Source organism: Sorex fumeus, unplaced genomic scaffold (assembly GCF_029834395.1).
Source record: "Sorex fumeus unplaced genomic scaffold, SorFum_2.1 ptg000044l, whole genome shotgun sequence".
In the NCBI taxonomy this organism is placed as follows: domain Eukaryota; kingdom Metazoa; phylum Chordata; class Mammalia; order Eulipotyphla; family Soricidae; genus Sorex; species Sorex fumeus.
In genome coordinates, this window is record NW_026606101.1 from 51564659 (window position 1) to 51589226 (window position 24568).

Genomic DNA, 24568 nt, shown 5'->3' on the forward strand with positions numbered 1-24568 from the left:
TCTCCAAGGGCTCACAGACAGCAAGTGCCTAAATTCACATTCTGCTTTTCAAACCAACACAAAAATCACTTTCATCACATATCTTGACGAGCCTTGTGTTATCAAGAGCTTGGAGCCTACTTTTCTTTGGGGTTTTTGAGTCACACCTAGTGGTGTCAGGGGTTATTCCTGGCTCTGCACTCGGGAATCACTCCTGGGTCTTGGGCGTCCATATGTCAGAGATTGAACCCAGGTCATCTGCATGCAAGGCGCCCTGCCCGCTGTACTATCGCTCTGGTCCATGGAACCTACTTTTCTAGCAATCATAAGGAGCTCTGGGGCTAAAGCGATAGCGCAGCGGGTAGAGCATTTGCCTTGCATGCAGCTGACTGGGGTTCGATTCCCAGGATCCCATATGGTCCCCTGAGCACCGCCAGGAGTAATTCTTGAGTGCAGAGACAGGAGTAACTCCTGTGCATCATAAAAAAACAAAGGAGTTCCTTAAGTTATTCACTTTAGCTGCCTTTTGTTTCCTTTTAAAAATCACAGTGTTGCTTCTCCCCTCTCAAAAGCAAGATGGCAGCCACCTCGGAGCTTTTTGGAACGCCAGGTATGAGCTGTTCGTGATGGGGTGACTGAAACCTCATGGGGAGGGGGGCGTTCCCGGCTCGCCCTTCACGCCCTACCGAGGTCACGAGTTGCCCCCCACGAGCGGCTCTCTGGCACGGCCATGGCTCCAGAGCCACAGAAACCAATTTCATAATTATCTGGCTCTCTGCAGAAATACTTCCAGGCTTAGTAAGTAAAATATCAGAAATCCAGAATCATTTGCCTCTTGTAACCCGTTATAGAAAACAAATTATTTCACAATGCCTTTTCAGCAGGTCGGATTTTGGGGTGTAAACTCTAAATAATAGTGGTGCATCTTTTGTCGAAACAATGAATCTAGTCAAAGTAGATAGAGTGTTAACTAGAATTCATTTGCCTCGCAGGCATTGGGAGGGTTGGGGAAGGGGGTATATTGGGGTTCCTGGTGGTGAAATATAAGCACTGGTGAAGGGAAATGTGTTTGATGATTGCATGACCGAGAACTTAAACCTGAAAGCTTTGTAACTTTTCCCACAGTGATTCAATAAATAAATAAATTTATTTAAAAAAATAAACAACATTACATTTCAAAAAAAATAAATAAAAATCAGTGTTCATGGTTCAAAAATGCGAACGACAGGAAGAAGTGTGTGTATTTTCTGAGCATTCACAGCACTGTTCCGAAGACAGTGCTCTTAAACTTGGCTGCACACAAAAATCACACAGGGATGCTTGTTTTTACAATACAGGTTTATGAGTTCCTCTTCCAGAGAGATATGCTTTATAGTCTAACTGTAAGTCCTAGAACCTGCCCTCTCAGGAGATTCTGGGGTAGGAAATTATTCTCCTCAGGGGACGAGGCATTAGGGATGTGTCACTTTCCTGCCAAAGCATAAAAGAGGGGGTAGGAACAGCGTCGATTTAATTTCTTCCTAGCGAGTTAAGTTTAACCCAGCCTGACAATTATTCGCCCAGTGCTCAAGCATCGTATGGAATATACTAAAAATAACCTGAAAAATATGGATAGAGAGGGAGATAAGGATACTCCCCCACACAATAGAAAACAAACGTGTGCTCTTGGAAACTTGCTGTGAAGCTTCTGAACCACTGGTTCTCCCTGGAGTTGACCCAGTCTAAAAGAAGTAACAGCAATCCCTCTCAAAATTCCAAAGAACTAATTTCCTCATTCATTACCTTGCTCCACGTTCTCCACTGTCCCATACTGAGCCAAGAGTCCATCCAATACCTGAAAAAGAAAGGTCAAGTGTCAGAATTCGCGCGCGCGCACGCGCACACACACACACACACACACACACACACACACACACACACACACGGTTTTTATCCCACAGCAATGATGAAAGTAAAATAAGAACAGCTGCAAGCATAATCGTAATAAATTGGAATTTCAAGTCTTCCGGTAAAAACCAAGTTGAATATACATAGGGACCTTCATTTGTTATTGGATCCCACAAAATCTGTTCAGAGGAGATGCAGCAGCACTGCAGTCTTGGTGAATGTTCAGAAAGACCTCTGCACTGTCAGGAGTGATTCCTGAGCATCACTGGGACTGATCCAAAAAGCCAAACAGAAAAAAAAAAAAGAAAAAAGAAAAGAAAGACATTCACGATGGGTGCAAGCATCTCACTGCTCTTGAGTGAGGCACAGAGTCCAGATCAAGGCTTCCATCTTCTCGGAACCACCTTGCTTCTGCTTTTCTCTAGTTTTTTTTTTCTCCTGGCTTTACAAAACAACAGAATGTGTGTATCTGAAATTCTAATGAGAAGTTTTTTTTTAAAGTAATGAAAATAGGGGCCACAGTGATAGTACAGCAGACAGGGCAATTGCCTTGTACGCAGTCGACCCGGGTTCGAGCCCTGGCATCCCATATGATTCTCCAAGCATCACCAGGAGTAATTCCTGAGTGCAGAGCCAGGGTAACATCAGTGGGTGTGACCCCCGCCCTGCCCCCCAAGAAAAAAGTGTAATTCAGGAAAACTAATGAAAATACAACCTCAAACATTATTTCCTTCAAGGTTATATTGATTTTGTTTGGGTTGAGTAATAAAACATGAGACAATGAAAAAAAAATGCCATTCCTTAGATTCTATTTTATTCTGGCAATCTCCTATTTTTGTTGTTTGGGGCACACCTGGAGGTGCTCAGGGCCTACGCTGGCTCTGTGCTCAGGGATCGAACCGAGCTCAGCACTGGGCACAGTCTTCTTCCTGTACTACCTCTCTGGCCCGTGTTTACAAAAAGCGGGCAATTCTGAAAATACATATTAACGCTTACTCACAGCAATTAATTCAAAGTAAACTAAAACCAGATCAGACTAAAGAATATCCTATTTTTATTGGGTTTCCATCTATTTTTCCCCAAAGTTATAATTAAGGATAAAAAAAACTTTAATAAAAACATACAAAAAATCACAAACTAGGGCTGAAGCTAATGGCTCAACCGGTTCTGCACATACCTAGCATCTGTGAGGCCCTGTGTTATGGTCTCTAGTCTTGCATGATAGCATGGCATTTTTTTTTCTTTTTGCTCTTCTGGGTCACACCCGGTGATGCTCAGGGGTTACTCCTAGCTCTGAATTCAGGAATTACTCCTGGCGACGCTCGGGGGACCATGTGGGATGCTGGGAATCAAACCTGGGTCGGCTGCATGCAAGGCAAACACCTTACCAGCTGTGCTATTGCTCCAGCCCAGCACAGCATAGACTCACGGTCCTCCCGTTATTCATCGATTTGCTCAAGTGGGCCCAGTAACGTGGGCCTCCATCGTGAGACTTGTTGTTACTGTGTTTGGCATATCGAATACGTCACGGAGAGCTTGCTACTCTCGGTAGCTTGCTGGGCTCTCTGAGAGGGGCGGAGGAATCGGCATATTTTTAAAACATAAAATAAATAAGGACACCTTTTATTTCCATTTCTATGTAGGCAATCAGTGTTTGAGAAGACAAAATTTTAAGAGGTAAACTGTAAACTGCACCTCCTGGACAAAAAAGGTGAAAAAATATGATGCGAGAGCTATGACAGATCATCCACATCCAGGTGCCGAGCTGAGGAAAGGGAGAGGGAGAGAGAGAGAGAAAGGGAGAGAGGGAGAGAAGAGGGGAGACAGACAGAGAGAGAGAGAGAGAGAGAGAGAGAGAGAGAGAGAGAGAGAGAGAAGAGAGAATGAGCACAGAAGCTCTCTGCAGGAAAAGTGAGAATCGCTAATACCTCAATGAGAACGGGAACTCAGAGGGAAGAAATGTCCCGTGGACCCATTCCAGAATTAACTGGGGCCAGAGAGTCAGTACAGAGGGTAGGGAACTCTCCCTCCAGCAACCAATCCAGGCTCAATCCCTGACATCCCATATGTCTGCCGACATATGCAAGGAAGAATTCCTGAAGTAGAGCCAGGAGAACCCCTGAGCACCCCAGCTATGGCCCCAAAACAAAACAAAAATAAGGGTTTAGGATCTGGGAAGCCAGAGCCTGCCTAGGATGCTGAAGGTCCCTGGCACTGCCCGGTCCCCTGAACGCCCCTTGGTTTGGTCCTGCTGGTCCCAGCTGCGAGTGGCCTCAGGACCCTTTGAGCACTGCGTGGGAGACAAGACTGGTAAGATGAGGGGCCCAGGGATAAGGTTCAAAGCCGTGGGGCACATGCCTGGCACGTGAAGGTACCACACAGACCCAAATCCTCCCTACCCACAGCATCGCGGGGAGAAAACTATCAGGAAAGGGAATCTGAAAGTACACCAAGGAGAGAGCACTCGACAGCGAGCACAAATGGGGCTCTGACTTACCTCCCACTGCAGGTGAGGAGGAATGTTTCGAATCTGAATTTTTCTGCTCCTGTCAAAAGAAAAGCACTGACTGTTAACACTTCCTCCTGGACACAGACCATTAAAAAAAAAATACAAACTGCAGGCAACAATTTGAGCTTAAGCTCACATCTCACAGAACTGTCAGCAAGAGAATCAATTCCAGTCCTAAGTTGCAAAATGCAAAATTAGCTTGAAGTGTCCAGTGAGTTTCGGAAGAAAGTTGAGAACAGATCCAAGATGTCTGCACAAGTTAACCAAGAGTTTATAGGCAGACTTGCCTTTTCAATTCCTTCCTAAAGCACTTAGAATGTAAATGGTCACACATGGGCTAATGAGAGAGCAATCACCTGCCTGCTCTAATATAGGGTCCCACTCTCACCCCCAATCCCATCCATACACCAAGACTCCACTATGGGCCGTGCAGTCACCCAGGACCCCTCCACCCATCAGACTGGACCCACTCCTTACTCAACCGTGAAATATTTCCCCGTCATGCAGTCATCATTCAAAAACATTTACCAAGGTAAACTATGAAAAGTCTTACTGCCTCTTCCCCACAAGAAGTACTTGTAGTTAATACTTGTATAATCTTATTTTTCTTTGTTTTTTTTTTTTAATTTTTATTAGTGAAACACCATGAGGTACAGTTGCAGAGTTACAAATTTTTGTGCTTAGGTTTCAGTTATACAATGATCAATGACCCATCCCTCCACCAGTGCCCATTTTCCACCACCACGGATCCTAGTATCCCTCCCCGCCCCTCCCCCATCCCACCCTGCCTCTGTGGCAGGGCATTCCCTTTTGTTCTCTCTCTCCTTTTGGGTGCTATGGTTTGCAAAAGAGGCACTGAGTGGCAGTCAAGTTCGGTCTAAAGTCAACTTTCAGCATGCTTCTCCCATCCTACACACACTTTCACAGGAGTGTCTGCATCACCTACGATCTCTGCATTTGTTTTTCTCATTTACCAGTAATATCCTGGGCATCCTCTCTGTAGGTAAAAGTACCCTCATGCTACTTTAGGCTTCAGAGTATACTCAATCGCGTGTACTCAGTTCATCCCCTACTAATTTGAGCCCTTTTCTGCCTTTTTTCCCCCAGAGACTTTTTTTCATGCAAACCAAGGGACATGAGATAGAGATAGAGAGATAGAGAGATGATTCAGAAATTTTTCCCTTTGCTTTTACTTAAGCATTCTTAGAAAAGAGAAACGCGAGTGTAAGAATTTTTCACATTTGGGTTTCCTCTTCGTCCCCCAAGCTGTGCTGGTCTTCTCCCCCACCCAGTCTTTACTCCCTCCACACACACACCAGGTACCCGTGGGGGCGTGGCCTTTTCAGAAGTGGGCGTGGCTTCATTAGAAGTGGGCGTGGCTTAATTTTAGGCGGGCCAACGCTGATGCGGCCTCAGGTGGTTTAGCCATACCAAGGAACCTAGTCCCCATACCTACACACCAACATGAAGAAACAACGCAAATCCTCACTACATGGGGAGGACGATGAAAAGAGTCCAGAAGCCTCTGTAGGTGCTGCTCACCTAAGGGACCTCTCTGAGAAAGAATTCAGATATGAAGTCATGAAGATGTTCAATGAACTCAATGAAACAGTCAGACAGATATCCAGTAACATGACAGAAACTATCAACAAATTACAGGAAGAAATGAGAGCAGAAATGTCACAAATAAAAGATTCTGTAGATGAAATAAGAATTTTTCACATTTGGGAACATGCTGAATTCTGAAGTCAATCATAACTGGTACTTAATATTAAAGAGGTCTTTTAATGGCACTAAAATCCCATCAATATCTGACTGGGAGTTTCCAACAAAGGGGTGTACCACCTGGTGTGGTACATTACTTTACTTTTAGTACCCCCCATTACTTTTCGTCTTCTTTTGGTGTCAGAGGTACTAAATAGGGACAATATAAACCCACATCTCCCTGACCTACTGCGGGCCAATAGTCCTAGAAAGGAATGTAAAAGTCATGCAGAGAGGAAAAAGGAAAGACAGCAAGAGAAGGATACAGGCAGAGAGAGAGAGGGGAAACTGGGCAAGAAAGGAACTAGGAGATTCCATTTTTTTGTTTTGTTTTGTTTTTGGGTCCCACCTTGATGCTCAGGGGTTACTCCTGGTTCTGCACTCAGGAATTACCCCTGGCGGTGCTCAGATGACCATATGGGATGCTGGGAATTGAACCTGGGTTGGCCACATGCAAGGCAAACGCGCTACCCTCTGTGCTATCTCTCCAGCCCCAAGATTCCAGTTTTTACTGAAACAAGGGGACCTTTCTGTTCTAGATCCCTTTCACCATTGTGTTGCCTCATATATTTGAGAATGCCTTCACCTGTCCCAGGGCTGTTTAAATCTTGATACAAGCCAGTCGGCAATATTTCTAATATTGCATCAGAATAGGATGGGAGAACGAAGAATCCAAAACAATCACCACCTCTATGCTACTTAGCCTCTTTTATGATAGTACCTTTGGCAAGAATTCATAATAAATCTGGTGCTGACATTGCATAAGACCACATGGAACATCTAACCGATGCCACGGGCTCATTTAGACATAGGAAATTCATCAGAACAGGAAAAGAAATAGAGTATTTCTGGAGAAAAATATTTTTGCTGTATTTAAGTATAAGCATTGACACCAACTGCTAATAGTTTCCTGGTTGAAATTTTACTAGAATAAACTTGTACATGAATATAAAGAGATTTAAACAAAAAGGATGGTTTTGATATTTTTAATAGGCAAAGACCTTACTCAATCTAAATCATCATCAACAGGGAGATTGGTCACAGTCACGGTCCTCCAGTTGTTCATCGATTTGCTCGAGCGGGCCCAGTAACGTCTCCATCGTGAGACTTGTTGTTACTGTGTCTGGCATATCGAATACGTCACGGGTAGCTTGCCAGGCTCTGCCATGCGGGCGAGATACTCTCAGTAGCTTGTCAGGCTCTCTGAGAGGGGTGGAGGAATCGAACTTGGGTCGGCCATCTTGGCCGGCTGCTTACAAGGCAAACGCCCTACCGCTGTGCTATCGCTCCAGCCCGCAACAGGGAGATGAGTAAGAAAATCAAAGGATAGCCATATACTTTGTCAAATGTTAAAAAGAAACTTAAAAAGAAGGAAGAAGTCATATGTAGAGGGTCACAAGAAACTCACCATGGCTATCTGTAACAAGAAGAGAGCATTTATGGATTAAATTGGTCCTACATCAGAAATAAATGGCACCGCATCAAACTGAAAGGCTTCTACACTGGTAAAGAAATGAGGCAAAAATTTAAAAGAAAAGTATGTTTCTTCAAAAGACTTGAGCAAAGATCTGCACATCAGACATTAAAGGGCTAATATCAAAGATAAAGTACTGGGGCTGGAGCAACAACACAGCAGGTAGGGCATTTGCCTTGCATGCGGTCAACCTGGGTTCAATTCCCAGTATCCCATATGGTTCCCCGAGCACTGCCAGGAGTAACCTTTGTGCATCACCGGGTGTGACCCAAAAAGTAAAAAAAAAAAAAAAAGATTAAGTATTTGCAGAGCTCAATAACAAAAAATATACATCTGGAGAAAAGATACTTGTATGTCATACATCCTGCAAGGGATTGGTATCCGAACTATAAAAGAACTCATGTAACTCAACAATGGAAAAGGTAGCAAAGAATAAAAAAAAATGCGAGAGACTTGAACAGTCATTTCTCTGAAGAAGGTAAAATAATGGCCCACAGACTCCTGGATATAAGCTCAATCCCTCTGGTTAGGGAAATGGACATCAAGGCCACAACAAGTGATTACCTCACACTCATGACAATGGCCTGACTCAAAAAGACTGAAAAATGCAAGTGTTGCCCAGGGTGTGGGGAACACCAGGCTCTGGGTCACCGCAGGAGAGAAGGCAAAGGCTGCGGACTTCCCTTCTGAAGGCATAAAAACGGAATGTTGCTCTATGGTTCTGGGGCAGGACTCCCAGACAGCTCCGAAGAATATCAAGTGCTAATATGAGGAAGTATCTGGGCCCCACGTTCAAGTATTTGAATTAATTCACAACAATCAAAACAGGAAAGCAATGTAAATGCCCAGCGACAGATGCTTGGGTAAAGAAGCTGTCGTATGGGTACGTAATGGAAAAACTACTCTCTTGTTGAAAGGGGAAAAAAGCCCAACAGGATGAAATGGTGCCTTTGGGACTACATGGAAAGTGAGATAATTAAGTTAAGTGGAGAAGGAAGGGAAAGACAGTTCCTGGACGGTCTCACTCAAGAGAGATACCGATAGTGAAGGCAATAAAGTAAATAAAACAACATAAACTCAGACTCAGTGCAACTGTGGTGGTTGCAGAGGAAAAGGGGGTGGGATGACATAGCTCTTTGGTGATAGAGATGATGGATCCCACACTCCTATGGGTGAAAGTTGTGCTCCTTAAATTTGCTATCAATGCTGACTCATGGCAAATAGATGTCTTTCAGAAAGTTCTGGAAGAACAGAAAAAAAGTTAGGATGCTAAACTCTGGAGTCCGGAGTGATAGTACAGAGGCCAGAGCATTTGTCTTCTCTGAGGTCGACCCCAGTTTAATTCCCTGCATCCCATATGGTTGCCTCAAGCCTGCCAGGAGTGATCCCTAAGCACAGAGCCAGGAGTAACCCCTGAGCACTGCCAGATATGGTCCCAAAACAAAACAAACCAAAAAAAGATGCACTGTTGCACAGTAGCACTGTCCTCCCACTGTTCATCGATTTGCTCGAGCGGGCCCAGTAACGCCTCCATTTTGAGACTTGTTATTACTGTGTTTGGCATATCAAACACATCACGGGTAGCTAGCCAGGCTTTGCCATACGGGTGAGATTCTCTCGGTAGCTTGCCGGCCTATCTGAGAGGGGCGGAGGAATCAAACTTGGGTCAGCCAGGTTGGCCGCATGAAAGGCAAATGCCCTACCAGCTGTGCTATGGCTCCAGCCAATAGTCTTATTAAAATACTATCTTGTAGCTATTTGCTCAGTGTGTTCTGTGCCCTTAGAAAGGTAGTAGAGTAGATATTTTACCACATATATTTCAAAATAACTTGAAAGTTTTAAAAAATACCACTAATATTTATTAAGGTACTAGAACTTGGGACAGATTATAGTACAGAGAATAGGGCACTGGCTTTGCACAAAGCAGAGCTCCGTTCAATCCCTGGCACCAAATATGATCTTCCAAACCTTCATCAGGAGAGAGCTCTGAGCTCAGAGCCAGAAATAAGCCTGAGCACTGCCAAGTATGGTCCAAAAACAAAAACAAAAAGATGTTAGAACTCAATTACAATGCATTTTGTTATAAAACGCAACCTCAGGAATAGCAAGGTAATTGCTCAAGGATCTTGAGTATTTCAGTGATAAAGAGGTAAGGAAACTACATCAAAACCATAGAAGACACCATTAATGAAAGCATATTTCCCAATCTATTAATATATTTAAAAAAATTTCCTATTCTACCTTTCTCCTGCCTTTTCATCAAGATGATAATAATAAATAATAAAAAAGATGATAATAATAATAAAAAGTAAAAATACTTCAGAGCCCAAAACCAAATCAGATACTATTATATATGTGTATAAAAATAGCAAAAGTGATCACAAGCAGATCTGGTTGGTGAAAGGGGACGTGTACTTTCTGCTTTCTGTTTTAGCTACTTTTCTTTTTAAAAAACTGTCTTACCTTATTTGCTTTAAAAATGAACAATTTTCAGGTGCAAAGAGAGAGAGAGACAGAGACAGAGACAGAGAGAGAGAGAGAGAGAGAGAGAGAGAGAGAGAGTACAGCAGGTCAGGCACTTGTTTTGCACGTGACTCACCCAGGTTTGATCCCAGGATCAAACATATGGCCCTTGAGCAAGTAGAGGACTAAACGCAATGAACTTGCTCACTGCGGCACTGTTCAGAATAGCCAGAATCTGGAAACAACCCGAGTGCCAGCGAACAGACGAATGGATAAAGAAACTACGGTACATCTACACAGTGGAACACTATGCAGCTGTTAGGAAAAATAAAAGTCATGAAACTCGCTTATACATGGATGAACATGAGAGTATCATGCTGAGTGAAATGACTCAGAAGGAGAGGGACATAGAATGACTGCACTCACTTGTGGCATATTAAAAAAAGGTAAGAGACTAATATCCAAGACCAGGGAAAACAGGGACCAGGGGAACTGGTCAGTGGTTGAAAGCTTGCCCAAGTGAGTGTGGGGCAGAGGCCCTAATCATTAGGATAAAGAAGGGACCGCTATGACAATAATAATTGGAAATGACTGCTCTGGACCAGAACAGAGCGTTAGAAGTAGGTAAGGGGATATATGATAATCTTCCGATATCTGTACTGCAAACCATAATGCCCAAAAGGAGAGGGAGGGGGAGAGGGGAGAGGGAAGGAAGAACGGAGGGAGGGAGAGAAAGAGGAGGGGGAAGGGAGGGAAGCGTGCCTGGCATGGGAGGGGGTAAGGCAGGAGGGAAACTGGGGACACTGATGGCAGACAATGGCACTGGTGAAGGGATGGGTGTTGGAACATCACTGTTCCAACTGGGGACTGAAACACAACCATGAACAACTTTGTAATTGTGTTTCTCACTGTGTCAATAATAAACAAACAAAAAAAGCAATGAACTTGGTTTCCCCCGGTCATTTGGGAGATGATCTTTCAGGAGGGGTCAGAGTTCTGCTAACCCCTGACTGTCTCATCTGGACAACCAAATCTCCTTGTCACCTCCCTGGGACGCCTTTCCCCTCCTTCCAGGGCTGGCCTTCTACATCTCTTTCAAAGCTCAGCTCACCTGTGCAGAGACCCAGTGGGTGGGGGTGGGGAGCCGTGTGTCCATGCAAAATTGTTTCATCTGCACACTGGCTTTGGCACTGCATCCACCCCGTGCCCCCCCGCCCATGGTGACGTTCTCCAGGACAGACTCCTGTTTCCTCTCTCCAGACGGGTGGGAAAGGAGAACATGCAGCCAGGGGCTGAAAAGGGCTCCGGAGTGTCACAAGCACAGCCTGTCACCGGGAAGGTGCTCCTGACCCCATTCCAAGAGGTCAACTTTCCATCCCTCCTTTGCCCGGTAGTCAAGGAGTGGGAGGGAAAGTGAGGAAGGGGAGTCACCTTTCTCCTGTTTTCCTTTAGGGAAGAAACTCAGTATTTGGCTCTATCTTAAACAAGAAATGTATTTTTCTCCCCTTGAAATCCCTCAATGTGTTTTTTTTCTTTCTGGGTCACACCTGGCGATGCTCAGGGGTTACTCCTGGCTTTGCACTCAGGAATTACTCCTGGCAGTGCTCAGGGGACCATATGGGATGCCGGGAATCGAACTCGGGTCGTCCACGTGCAAAGCAAACGCCCTACCCGTTGTGCTATCTCTTCAGCCCCTCAATGTGTTTTAAAACCCAACTTTTCACAAAACTTAAGGAAAAAAAATATTGAGGGAAAAAAAAAGCTTCTTGAATCCTTAAAGAAAAAACGGGCTCTAGGGCCAGATTGGGGGAAAGAGTCGGAGCAGAGACAGCACAGGAGTAAAGGTCCTTGCCTTAAATGTTGCCCACCAGTTTGCCAGTTTGATCCCTGGCATCACATGTCCCCTGAGCACCCCCACGGGTCACTCTAGAGTACAAAGTCAGGAATAGCCCCGAAGCATCTATCCCCAAGTTTGCCCTGAAATGCCCACCCCCCTCCAAAACATATGCCTTGTGCGACTTCGATGAGTGTGTTAATTTGGTACCGCAGATGCCTGGAGGAAACAGAAGGTTCCAAATGAAGAAATTCCAGATAAATTAGACATCCAAACTCATGAACTTCAAGGACCTAGCAGAAATTATCTCATGGAGTAGAATGTGTTGCTTTAAATAAGTGGGCAAGGGGGTGGACGGATAGCACAGTGGATACAGCATTTGCCTTGCATGTGGCTGACCCGGGTTCGATTCCCAGCATCCCATATGGTCCTCTGAGCACCGCCGGGAGTAATTCCTGAGTGAAGAGCCAGGAGTAACCCCTGTGCATCGCCGGGTGTGACCCAAAAAGCAAAAATAAATAAACAAATAAGTGGGCAATCAGCTGGACAACTAAAACCTTATTTTCAATGCCATGGAATCTAGGAATTGGAAGACCCACTTCTCCTGTATTATTAATGACAGTAAAAAAAATAAAATGCCTGTTTGCACACAGGAAGGACAAACTCACCATCTTCAGAGATATGGTCCATTGGCCAAACATGGGAACCTTCCCCCCTAGTCTTGGCCATGCTGGGACCCTGAGTAAGAAACGCAGCGACCATTAAGTGTGGAAACCCACGCACAGACTTCAAATTCCACGTGGAACAGGCCAGGTACGGAGTGGGAAGCAGCAGGCACTAGGGTGGCCAGAGAGGAAGCAGGGGGCGCTATGGGCGAATCCATTTGGGGTAAAAGACAGATTCTCCTGACCAAGCTATTTTCATAGTGAGCCTTGTCAAATGATACATGGTCCTCCTTTGGGAGGGAAAGAAGAGCACTGTGGAAAGTGCATGTCTGCACAGAGCGACGGGGAATGCTAACTGACAGCTAGGACTATGGCCGAGACTGAACACAGCAGAGCTTGGGCCCGAGCTACCGTCAGATCCCACTGCATCCCATAGGCTCGGAAGTATGTGCTCAAGGCAGCAGATCAGTTTGCCATGCCCCTTCTGGACACTGGGATGGAGCGACAGTACAACAGGTCAGGTGCTTGCCTTGCATGCAGTCAACTTGAGTTGGGTACTGGACGCCCCCTAATGACCCCTGAGGGTGAAAAGAAAGCCCTGAGCACCTTGAGCACTGCTGGGTGTGACTCAAGTCCCTTCTCCCTTCCGAGAAACCCAAGGTTTCTAGACACCGCACACAAGGGACAGCCTGTGCTAAACAGCAGTGAGAGCTGGGACTTCTAAGAAAAGCAAAGGAATCTCAGCGAGAGCCAACTCGACTCCCTTACACAAGTGTCCCGTCTGTCTCCTGCTCGCTCTCACACACAGGAACGCAGCCCCCTGTGTACACACAAAGGCAGGGCACAGGAAATGATTAAGAGTCTATAAAATGAACTGTGTTCATCGAACCTTGTTTAGTCACTCTTTTTATTACCAAGTTATTTAGGAAGGCCTCCGCCTTACTGGAATCTCTGGCTGGGGAGAAAGCCTGAAGTGCTCAGGGGACCGTGCATGCAGGGCTTGAACCCAGGGTTGCTGCAGGCAATGTTAGTGTCCCAGACGTTAGTTTCCCAATGTTAGTGTCCCAGAGTTAGTGTCCCAGAGCCATCTCCCCTGCCCTCTTCATGGAATCTCAGATAAACATATTATAGTTGTTAACTTAATCCTTTCAACATGAAAACTATTGCAAATGAGCTAAAATGCTGTGGGGTCTTTTTTCCCTCAGGGAAGAAAAATGTAGACTTGGGTACCTGCCCTGAACATGGCCAGGCCTGGTCAACCCCTGGAAACACATATGGTTTGCAGAGCACTGCCAGAAGGGATCCTTCAGCACGGGGTCAGGATAAGTCCTGAGAACATCTCCCCGCAAAATCCCCAACAACATGTGAGTAAAGTTTTGTGTATGGTTAAGGGCCAAAATGAGAAAACGGACTAAAGGAGTTGATATTGTAGTGACCCCTTGCAAAAGGTTTTGAGCCAAGAAAATTACATTATGGACCTTGCTCTATAAACTCGTGTTCTTAAATCTCCAAGCATTCTGCACACACTCTCAGAGACAGGAGCTCGTCAGGAACTGCTAATTAAATGGGGTCGAACAGAGAATTCAAAAGCAGAAGACTGAACCTTTACAACTAATTTGCTAACTCATAAATATGTCTCAATATTTCAAGGAATGCGAACACAATGTTAGATTTTCCTTTTGAGGAAAACATCAGGGATTATTCCTCGTTGTTCAAGAAAGTATAAAGGAAAAGAGAAAAATCAGTGGGATAATTACATGACAACTGGGTGTTTGTGAGGAGAAACTCTGTCTTCTCTCCTACTCCTGGAAAAGATAGGAAAGAAATTTCCCTGATGGGAAACATTTTTTTCCAACTTCCACTCACGCATTTTGCCTATTCCCAATCTACCTTCTTTGTGGTAACCACCAATCTACATTCCTTTATGATTTTAGAGTCCTCCCTCCCTCCCTCCCTCCCCCTCCCTCCTTTCCTTCTTTCCTTTCTTCCTTGAGTAGGGGCAGATTCCATATGACTGGAACCACAGTGTTTGTCTCTGGTATATTTACTTATCAAAATACCTTCAAGGACCATCCATTTTGTCACCAGTAGCAAACACTCATTGTTTTTTTCATGTCTAAACAGTTCACAAAATGCTTCTGTTTGTATGTACATAGATACACTCCACCTTCTTTATTCATTCACCCAGCATTGGACACTTAGGTTGCTTCTGTGTCCTCCAGGAGGATAAAGAGTGCTGCAAGGGATCTGGTACAACTAAGCTCCAATGGACCTCGGAATGTATCTGAGTTGGTTGCACGGTGGGAATGTTTCTATCTGAGTTAGCTGCACTGGTGGTGGGAATGTATCTATCTGTGCTAAGTGTTTCAATTCCTTCAGGCAAATACTGAGATAGGAACTGGCAAATCATGTGGTACCTTTATTTTTAAAAAAAAATTCCTTTGAGGAATATGATTCTCCAAGTGTCTCCATCCAATTACAATCCCAGTCTAGTGGATGAAGGTTCCGTCTCTCCAAGTTCTCACAAACACTTGTTGGTTTTGATGTACCCTGACAGTGCTCATCGTGACTTTTACCTGCACTTTTCTGATAGTTAGCTGAGCATGTACTCATGTGCCTGTTGATCATCTCTGCTTTCTTTGGGAAACTGGCTAATCCGTTCCTCCACCCATTTACAGATGTTTTAATTGAGTTGTACGAGCTCCTTTTTGTTTTGAATATGAATTTTACTTCTGATAAAACATTTGCAGATCTCTTTTTCCATTGAGTGGGCTAAATTTTCAGTTATCTCTCCTGTGAAAAGCTTTTAGCTTATAGTTTCATTTACTTTTGTTTCTGGTGCTCTTGTTTTTAGGGTCAATGCCAGGAATTACTGAACGTAACTGAAACTGACATCAAGGAGCTTATCACCTATGTCTTCTTCTGGGGGTTTAATGGTCTCAGGTCTTCTATTCAAGTCTTTAATCCGTTTCGAGTTAATTTTTATGAACTATTTAAGGTAGCTGTCATTCTTTTACACATGGCTGCCCAATTTTCTCAGCACCATTACTGGAGAAATTGTCTTTTCCCCCATTGTATTTTTTTTCGCCTCTTTGTCAGAAATTAATTGACTGTATATGCACAGATTTGTTTCTGAGCTCTCTTGCCAGATCACTGATCTATGTGTCTGTGGTTGTGCCAGTACCTCACTGTTTTAATTACTACTCTTTTGGAGTAAAGTTTGAAGTCAAGGAGCGTTACATGACGCCTCTAGCCTTGGTTTTCTTTCTCAAGAATGCTTTGGCAATTCGGGAATTTGTGAGTCAAAAACCTGTATGTCTGTTTCTGGCTTCTCTAGATCTAGACAGAAGTTAAGAACTGAATCCATTTTCTTAAAGGGAAAATTGTTTTTCACTTTTAAAAATTTATATTATAGTTTTGGTAAGATGGTTACAATAGTGTCAATGTTCACAATTTTTATTATTATTATTATTTTGCTTTTTGGGTCACACCCGGCAAGGCACAGGAGTTACTCCTGGCTCTGCACTCAGAAATTACTCCTGGCGGTGCTCAGGGGACCATATGGGATGCTGGGAATCGAACCTGGGTCAGCCGTGTGCAATGCAAACACCCTACCGGCTGTGCTATCGCTCCAACCCCTCAATGTTCACAATTTTGATGTTCCAAAATCCTCCTCCTTCCTCACTGCTAATATGGGGTTCTTTGTCGCATGCTGGATCCCAGCCTCCCCAGGTTTGATAATCTGAGTTTTGTAATCCAAGGCCAAGGGTTTGTCGTGGTTAGATGCTGTCTACTCCTCTGTAAAATTATTTCCTTTAATGCTCTTACTTTGCGAGGATGAGGATTTTAATTAACCAAACCAAAATGGTGTTTCCAGAGAAGTGATTGGTTATCTTTACAGAGTCTTCAATCTGTAATTAAGTCAAACCAGGGTAAAAAATAAACATTTACACATCGTGATTTGTGTGTAGATGAATAACTTATGTAAACACAATGCAAACACAAGTTATAACCCGAGAACAGAAAGTTGGCCTTGAGTGGCAGATGGCAAATGCTAGCTCATCTTTGCCTTTGGCCTTTGCAAAGATGAGCTAAAGGAAGTATGGGCAACCCAGACTACGACAAATGTGTCAACTTTCAGTACCTCTTCAGTTCATTCTCAATTATTTTCTTCCTCTCTCCACAAAGCCCTAGAAATCAGCCCCCTGCCTCCATCTCTCCCTCCCCTTCCTCTCTGTAGCTTAAGTTTTCTTCTTCCTCAGAGCAAGCCGCATCTGGAACACCGCAGGTCGTCAGCAAGCAGCATCAAGCTGGAACACTGGCTGTTCCCGCTGCTCGCTTGCTCGCTCTCTCTCTCTCTCTCTCTCTCTCTTTCTCTCTCTCTCTCTTCTTATAATGCGATCTTTTTAATGAATTGGTTAGAAAAATATTTTAATAGAGAGACTACACTTGACCTTAGCCAAAAGGCCAAGAAGCCTTTTGGCCGACCTGAGTTCGATTCCTCCACCCCTTTCAGAGATCCCGGCAAGCTACCGAGAGTATCTCACCCGCACGGCAGAGCCTGGCAAGCTACCTGTGACGTATTCAATATGCCAAACACAGTAACAACAAGTCTCACAATAGAGATGTTACTAGGCCTGCTCGAGCAAACTGATGAACAATGGGAAGACAGTGACAGTGACAGTGATAATAGAGAGACTAAACATGTATTTTTGCAGTTGATAAGTTATGCTATCACTTTGCTTATTTATTTATTTATTATTAGTGAAACACCATGAGGTACAGTTGTAGACTTACAAATTTTTGTGCTTGGGTTTCAGTTATACAATGATCGAGTACCCATCCCTCCACCAGTACCCATTCTCCACCACCATGGATCCCAGTATCCCTCCCACCCCCCATCCCCCCCATCCCCCCTGCCTCTGTGGCGGGGCATTCCCTTTTGTTCTCTCTCTCCTTTTGGGTGCTGTGGTTTGCAAAAGAGACATTGAGTGGCAGTCATGTTCGGTCTATAGTCTACTTTCAGCATGCATCTCCCATCCTGGGAGGATCCTCCCAACACCCTTTACTTGGTGCTCCCTTCTCTATTTGCCCGCTGCCTTCTCTATCCAGCAATCTCCTTAGCACACACACTCTGTCGCTCACCCACACTAGTGGGTGACGCTGCTGCCCAGCCTCCCTGCCCCTGCTTTGTGGGGCAATGACCTGGGATGCACAGAAGTCTCTGATACAATGGGGACACCCTGGCTGGCTGTTCACTTAAAGAAGGTAGGTTGGGGCTGGAATGATAGCACAGCGGGTAGGGCATTTGCCTTGCACTTGGCCGACCCACTTTCGATTCCCAGCATCCCATAGGGTCCCCCGGGCACTGCCAGGAGTAATTTCTGAGTGCAGAGCCAGGAGGAACCCCTGTGCATAGCCGGGTGTGACCCAAAAAGCAAAAAAAAAAAAAAAAAAAAAGAAGGTAGGTTGGAGAAAGGTGGGAGTGCTGAGTTTTTGGTTTTGCTTTGTTTTTTCTTTCTGAAAAGGGGACAGTCAGCCAACTAGGTCTGGGAACCTCTGAACTCGAAGAACACACAGGTCCTTAACAGGCCAATTTCTTCCATTCTGGTTTATGCCCATCAACTCAGTGCCAAGAGTGGACTGGGCCACTTAGGGATAAACATTTGCTAACCCCAAAGTCACTTCCAACATGTTCCAGGATTAGGTGGGACGACTTGGAGGTGGGGTTTTGTTCTGAGGAAGTAAAATGCTTTGCCTTGAGTTTCGAAAGAAACATTTTTCACAATACAAAAATGCTAGCTAGAAGCTGGGAACTCAGTGAGTGATTAACCAGTAAGAGTTTATTTGAGAAAAGGAATTATTCTAGGGTTAGCGAAAGACTATCCTACTTACGAGACCCAGGTTACCGACTGATAAAGAAGTGGGAACAGAGCAAAAGGAGAGTGGATAGGGTGCTTGCCTGTACGAGGCTGACCAGGGGTTTGATCCCTGGCATCCAATATGGTCCCTGGAACCTGCCAGGAGTAATTCCTGAGCACAGCCAGAAGTAACCCCTGACCACCACCTGGGAACTCCAAAAACAAAGAAAAATTAAACCGACTTGTAATATAGTCTTAAATGCCAAGTAGGCAGAGGGGTTGGCCAAAACGACATACACTTCCCTCAAAAAGGAACTCGGCACTGTGACAGTCCAATAGCGTTTCCTAACTCACACCAACACTGAAAGCTCACCTGTGCTGAGGGCTCGTCAGTGTATGGACAATTCCACCCACTCCTATACAAATGTTCTGACAGGACATTAAATAGACTATTTCACTTAATTTTTTTCGAAGGGATTACTCCTGGCTCTGCACTCACAGAATTAGTACCGGTAGGGCTTGGGGTGGGGTGGGGGGGGGCTCATGGGTGTCAGGGATAGAACCTGGATCCACCCTGTACAAAGCAAACATCCCACCCGCTGCACTATCTCTCTGGTCCTACTTAATTGTTTTTTGGCAGTGTCAGGGATTGAACCCAGCAGTTACAAGGCAACTGCTGGGATATATCCCTGACCCAATACTGGACATGTTGTACTGATTTTGGAGATCAGAATGGTTTCTAAGAGTAAATGAAAAACTTCTCGGAATTCATTCAACAAAAGTTCAATAAAATACCCATCATATGCCAAGAACTTGTTTTAGGTTCTCTGGGGTAGAGCGCTGAGTAAAAATATCCTCGGACTAATATTTTAGGGACTAAAAACACAAAGACAATATTGACCTTCCTCAGAACTCTCTCAATTCACGTCAATAAGAAAACAGAATGTACTTTCGAGTTGGTCTCCTGATCCAATTAAATGTTTATGAAAAAGGGCCCTTTTCTGGTTTGTATTTTTAGGTTTGAGCCAAACATTAAGTATTTTTAACAGTTTTCTCCTGAACAGAATCTTCAGGGTGTAATTCAGCCAGGGGAGAGTACCAACGGGAGGCCTTGTTTATAAGCAGCAGCAGAAGTGACAGATGTGGGCTGGTACTGCTGGTGCAAGACCTCCAGGGACACCTTTGCTACCGCAGAGCGGGCTGTTCCTCCCACTCAGGGGCTGTTTGTGGCCACTTAGCTCCCTTCACTTCCTCTGCTACAGGAAGGAGCACCTCTGGAGAAAACAGGATCACAGGAAGATGAGAGAGTAGTCAGGAAAATTAGTTTTCACACAACATCAATAACAACACCCCCCTCCCCCCCGCCAAAAACCAAAACAAACAAACAAACAAAAAACCCTCCCAAAATCCAAGACTAGGGGCTGGAGAGATAGTATAGCGGGTAGGGCGTTTGCCTTGCATGCAGCCAACCCGGGTTCGGTTCCAGGCATCCCATATGGTCCCCTGAGCACCGCCTGGAGTAACTCCTGAGTGCAGAGCCAGGACTAACCCCTGTGCATCACCAGGTGTGACGCAAAATAAATAAATAAATAAATAAATCCAAGACTATCACAGGGCTTGCACAAAAAAATAGGGATGGAGAGATAGTACAAGGATTAGAGTACGGACCTCGGATGTACGGGACATCAGATCTATCCTGCCACTGCACACCGTCCCCTCCAAGCATCTTGGAGAGCAGGTGGTCGGGTACCGTAGGGCCGGACCCTCAGCACTCTAGCCTTTAACTCTCCGACCTGGCTGGCGAGGGATCACCAGGAAGCCCTTGATCCCAGAACCTAGGACCCTTAAGAACAGCTTGGAAGGCCGCACCTCCGGCTGCCCGCAAAACCCTAATCTGATGTTTAGTGTCGATAAGGTGCTAATACAAAAAAGGAAAATCTTTACCTCCACAGCTAGTACAGGCTGGATACAATTAAATTCACCTTTGTAACTTTTGAATCGCCAGCTTTAAAATCAGATGAAGTAGAGAAAAGGGACATGAAATTATTCTAATCTGTCAAATGATTCATCACTTTAATGAGAATTCATCTTAAGATACCTTCACATCAATTTTGAAATAAGACAAATTAGGAGGGCCACCGCTCTAAAATGTCAAAATTTAGTCTAAAATTTTGGGAGACTGAATGTTTGCACAGAGAAAAAAAATGTCAAATGGTGTCAGTAGAAATGCCAGATTGAGAAAAAAAAACAACAACAACAAAAAACAGTGATGTGCTCAGGGCTTACTTCTCTTTTTTTTTTTTAGTATTATTTTATTTTTATAAAGTTGTTCACTACAATTCATTACATTTAATATTTAAACACCAATCCCACCACCATGCACCTCAGAACTTACTTCTGGTTCTGAGCTCAGGATCACTCCTGGCCAGCTCAGGGGACCCTATGAGGTGCCAGATATTAAACCCCAGTAGGCTGTATGCAAGGCCTGCGCCTTACCTGATGTTCTATTGCTTCGGCCCTCTCATTTGTTTTCCACTAGGCCTCACAGCATGACGAGAATGTATTTCAGAAACTACAATGGAGCCTATGTGGACATGAGAACACTAGGATCACGTATTTGGGCAGGGGGCTGGGCCACACCTGGGAGTCAGAGACTATTTATGGGTCTCTGTGCAGGAGTCACCCCTCTCGATGTTCAAGGGACGTTAATGAAGTGAGAACATCTGAACCAGGGTCACCATCAACACAATCACAGGCCACTAAGCATAGTACCGCCTTGACTTTCTGGGTTCACGAGGGATATTGTGATAGAAACATAACATCCTCCAAATCTTACACATCTCATGTGCCCAGGAGAACTGGGGCCTGATTTCCCTGTTAAAGAACAAAATCACGTGATCGATCAGGAGGTATTACACAAAGCCAGGCCTGAATCAAAAGAAGTTACTGAAGTGGGGCTGGAGCAATAGCACAGTGGATAGGGTGTTTGCTTTGCACGCAGCCGACCTGGGTTCGATTCCCAGCATCCCATATGGTCCCCCGAGCACCTCCAGGAGTGATTCCTGAGTGCAGAGCCAGGAGTAACCCATGAGCATTGCTGGGTGCGACTCAAAAAAAAAAAAAAGAAGTTACTGAAGTTATAAAGATCGTCATGGATTTAAGTTAAAGACCCTTTTCAGGATGATTTCAGCAGCCAAGAAGGACAATCAGCAAACTGATGACTTACGCTGTCTCACATTTAAGAATACCTTGATGACTGTGCTCTATTATTTTCTTTGGTGAGAATTACTAAATTGCAATATTAAAACACAATACTTGTGGAAAGGTCAATCCTGTTTACAAACGTCTGCAAACAAAGCCAAAAACTACCCTGAGTTATTGGAGTAGAAGGTTTTTAAGACATATATACAAATTCCATCTTAGTCATTGTGGAGTTTTTTTTTTTCTTTTTGGGTCACACCCGGCAATGCTCAGGGATTACTCTGGCTCTGCACTCAGGAAACACTCCCGGCAGTGCTCAGGGGACGATACGGGATGCTGGGAATCAAACGTGGATCAGACACGTGCAAGGCAAATGCCCTACCTGCTGTGTGTCGCTCCAGCCCCATCATTGTGTTTTTCAACTCATTATTTTTGCCCATTCATTCATCTGCTCTGGGCTGGAACGACAGCACAGCAGGTAGGGTGTTTGCCTTCCATGCAGCTGACCCAGCTGACCCAGGTTCGATTCCTTCGCCCCTCTCGGAGAGCCTGGCAAGCTACTGAGAGTATCTCGCCTGCACGACAAAGCCTGGCAAGCTACCCGTGATGTATTCGATATGCCAAACACAGTTACAAGTGTCACAATGGAGACGTTACTGGGCCCTCTAGAGCAAATCAATGAACAATGGGAGGACAGGGACAGTGATATTCATCTGCTCTGCGATGGAACTTTTTTTTAAACCAAAGTTTACCATCATTTCAGTACAACAGAAAAGGCACAGGGAGGTATGCTGAGCTGGAAACTGGAGAGCAGGGTTTAAATCCTGACTACACCTCAGGACTAGATGTCAGACAAGTCATGAGGAGCTTCCACTAGACCGTTTTCAAAGCAAAGATTCCCATACCTGGTAGTAAAATGAAACTGACCTAAAAGAGAAGAAATGGTAAGAACAGAAATAACAAGTAGCCCCGTGTATCACAAAGAGAGACTGAAGTTTAAAAACTTTACAATTCAAACAGTTCATCTCAACTTATCCAGCGTTTCGTCTGAGTGACAGTTTTTCTCGGCTTCCTTCCCGGCTGCACTTGGAGGACACCATGTGCAGTGCCAGGTCTTGGGGTCGGCCACATGCAGAGCAAGAGCCTTAAGATCTGTATGATCTCTGTCAGCTGGGTTACAGTTTTTTTTTCGGGTTACAGTTTTTAACAACCTAATAAACAGGAGGACAGAGTCTATAATATTTTGGGCTGGAGCAATAGCACAGCGGGTAGGGCGTTCGCCTTACACGCGGCCAACATGGCCGACCCGAGTTCGATTCCTCCACCCCTCTCGGAGAGCCCGGCAAGCTACCGAGAGTATTTGATATGCCAGACACAGTAACAACAAAGTCTCCAATGGAGACGTTACTGGGCCCGCTCGAGCAAATAATATTTTATAACTGTTAAATCCAAAAGTCATGGCATTGTGACTTGAGCTGTATCACAATTCTATCTATTGCCACAGTTTATCCCATTTTTTCTTTTTTTTACTGAGGGGGGTGGTGTTGTTTAAGGGGTGGGGATTGGGTCACATCCGGCTCAGGGGTTGCTCCTGGATTTGCACTCAGGAATTACTCCTGGTGGTGCTCAGGGACAATATGGGATGCTGGGGATGGAACTAGGGGTAAGGCAGGTGCCCTGCCCATCACAGATCCCTACCTATCTCTTCAAGCCCCCCATTCATCTTTTTTTCTACCTTAAGATAGAAATGACTGTACTTTTGAAGCATTTAATCCTTCTTGATTTTTTTTACCTAACTACAAAATAAAATAAAATAAAATTCATGTTAATTGCCACTCAATGCCACAACACCCAAAAGGAGAGAGTGAACAAAAGGGAATGCCTTGCCACAGAGGCAGAGTGGGATGGGGGGATGGGGCGTGGGAGGGATACTGGGACCCATGATGGTAGAAAATGGGCACTGGTGGAGGGATGGGTGTTTGATCATTGAGCAATTGAAACCCAAGCACAAAAATTTGTAAATCTACAACTGTACCTCATGGTATTTCACTAACAAAAATTTTTAAAAAAATGTAAATGATGGAGAATGGGCACTGGTGGAGTGATGGGTACTGGATCATTGTATAACTGAAACCCAAGCACAAACATTTGTAAGTCTACAACTGTACCTCATGGTGTTTCACTAAGAAAAATTTAAAAAAAAATGAAATTCATGTATATAATTTATGGCACCCAAATTTTGAAGGAATGATGCTATTTCATAAAATATACTATGAAAAGGAGATTAAAGGGTCTGGAGAGGTAGAACAGGGGTTAAAGCACTTGCTGTGCACATCACAGATCCTGGTTTAATTCCCAGCTCAGCATCTGTTCCCCTGAGCACCGCCAGGGGTCACTCCAAAACAGAGTCAGATAAGGCCCCTGAACACTGCTGGGTATAACCCCGAAACCACGAAGCAGAAAAGAAAACACTCAAATGAAATGGAGGGTATGGCACAGCAATGCAGGAACATCTTCTACAGGTATAAATGAACGCTGGCCTGAGGCTGTGAACGAGACTAACTGCTTCTAAGGAATTCCACTGATGTCATAAACCACTGCATCAAAGCTCGTGTTTCCATTACATCGAAACAGAGCTCTGGCCCATAATTGGGATGTTGGTTAATTAGTATTGTAGGGAGACTCTACTGACAATACAACTTTGATCTCAACAGCTCTATAAAGATCACATTCGCATTTTCAAAGTAATATGCTTTAGCAGCAGGTGAGAGAAACTTAAGACCCGGCACACATCTTGGAGAAGCAGCAGAGTTCATCTAGAATTAATGGAAACATCACTAGATAATTGTCCAACGTCCTTTACAGCACTAATGGTCTGTGGAACAGATAAGAGGTTTCACGTCCAGGGAACCAAGGATGAGACATCCGGAC

General features: G+C 44.6%; 1 protein-coding gene across 3 annotated transcripts in view; it reads right to left on the bottom strand.

Annotated features, from left to right (window-relative positions):
- IGF2BP2 (insulin like growth factor 2 mRNA binding protein 2) overlaps positions 1 to 24568 on the bottom strand; it is a 180019-nt gene that overhangs the window by 33816 nt on the left and 121635 nt on the right. For all 3 annotated transcript variants that reach the window (XM_056121577.1, XM_056121579.1, XM_056121578.1), the window contains exons 3-4: positions 4364 to 4412; positions 1762 to 1813 (exon numbers count right to left, since the gene is read on the bottom strand). In XM_056121577.1, the coding sequence (XP_055977552.1) occupies positions 1762 to 1813; positions 4364 to 4412 (101 nt within the window). The remainder of the gene's footprint in view (positions 1 to 1761; positions 1814 to 4363; positions 4413 to 24568) is intronic.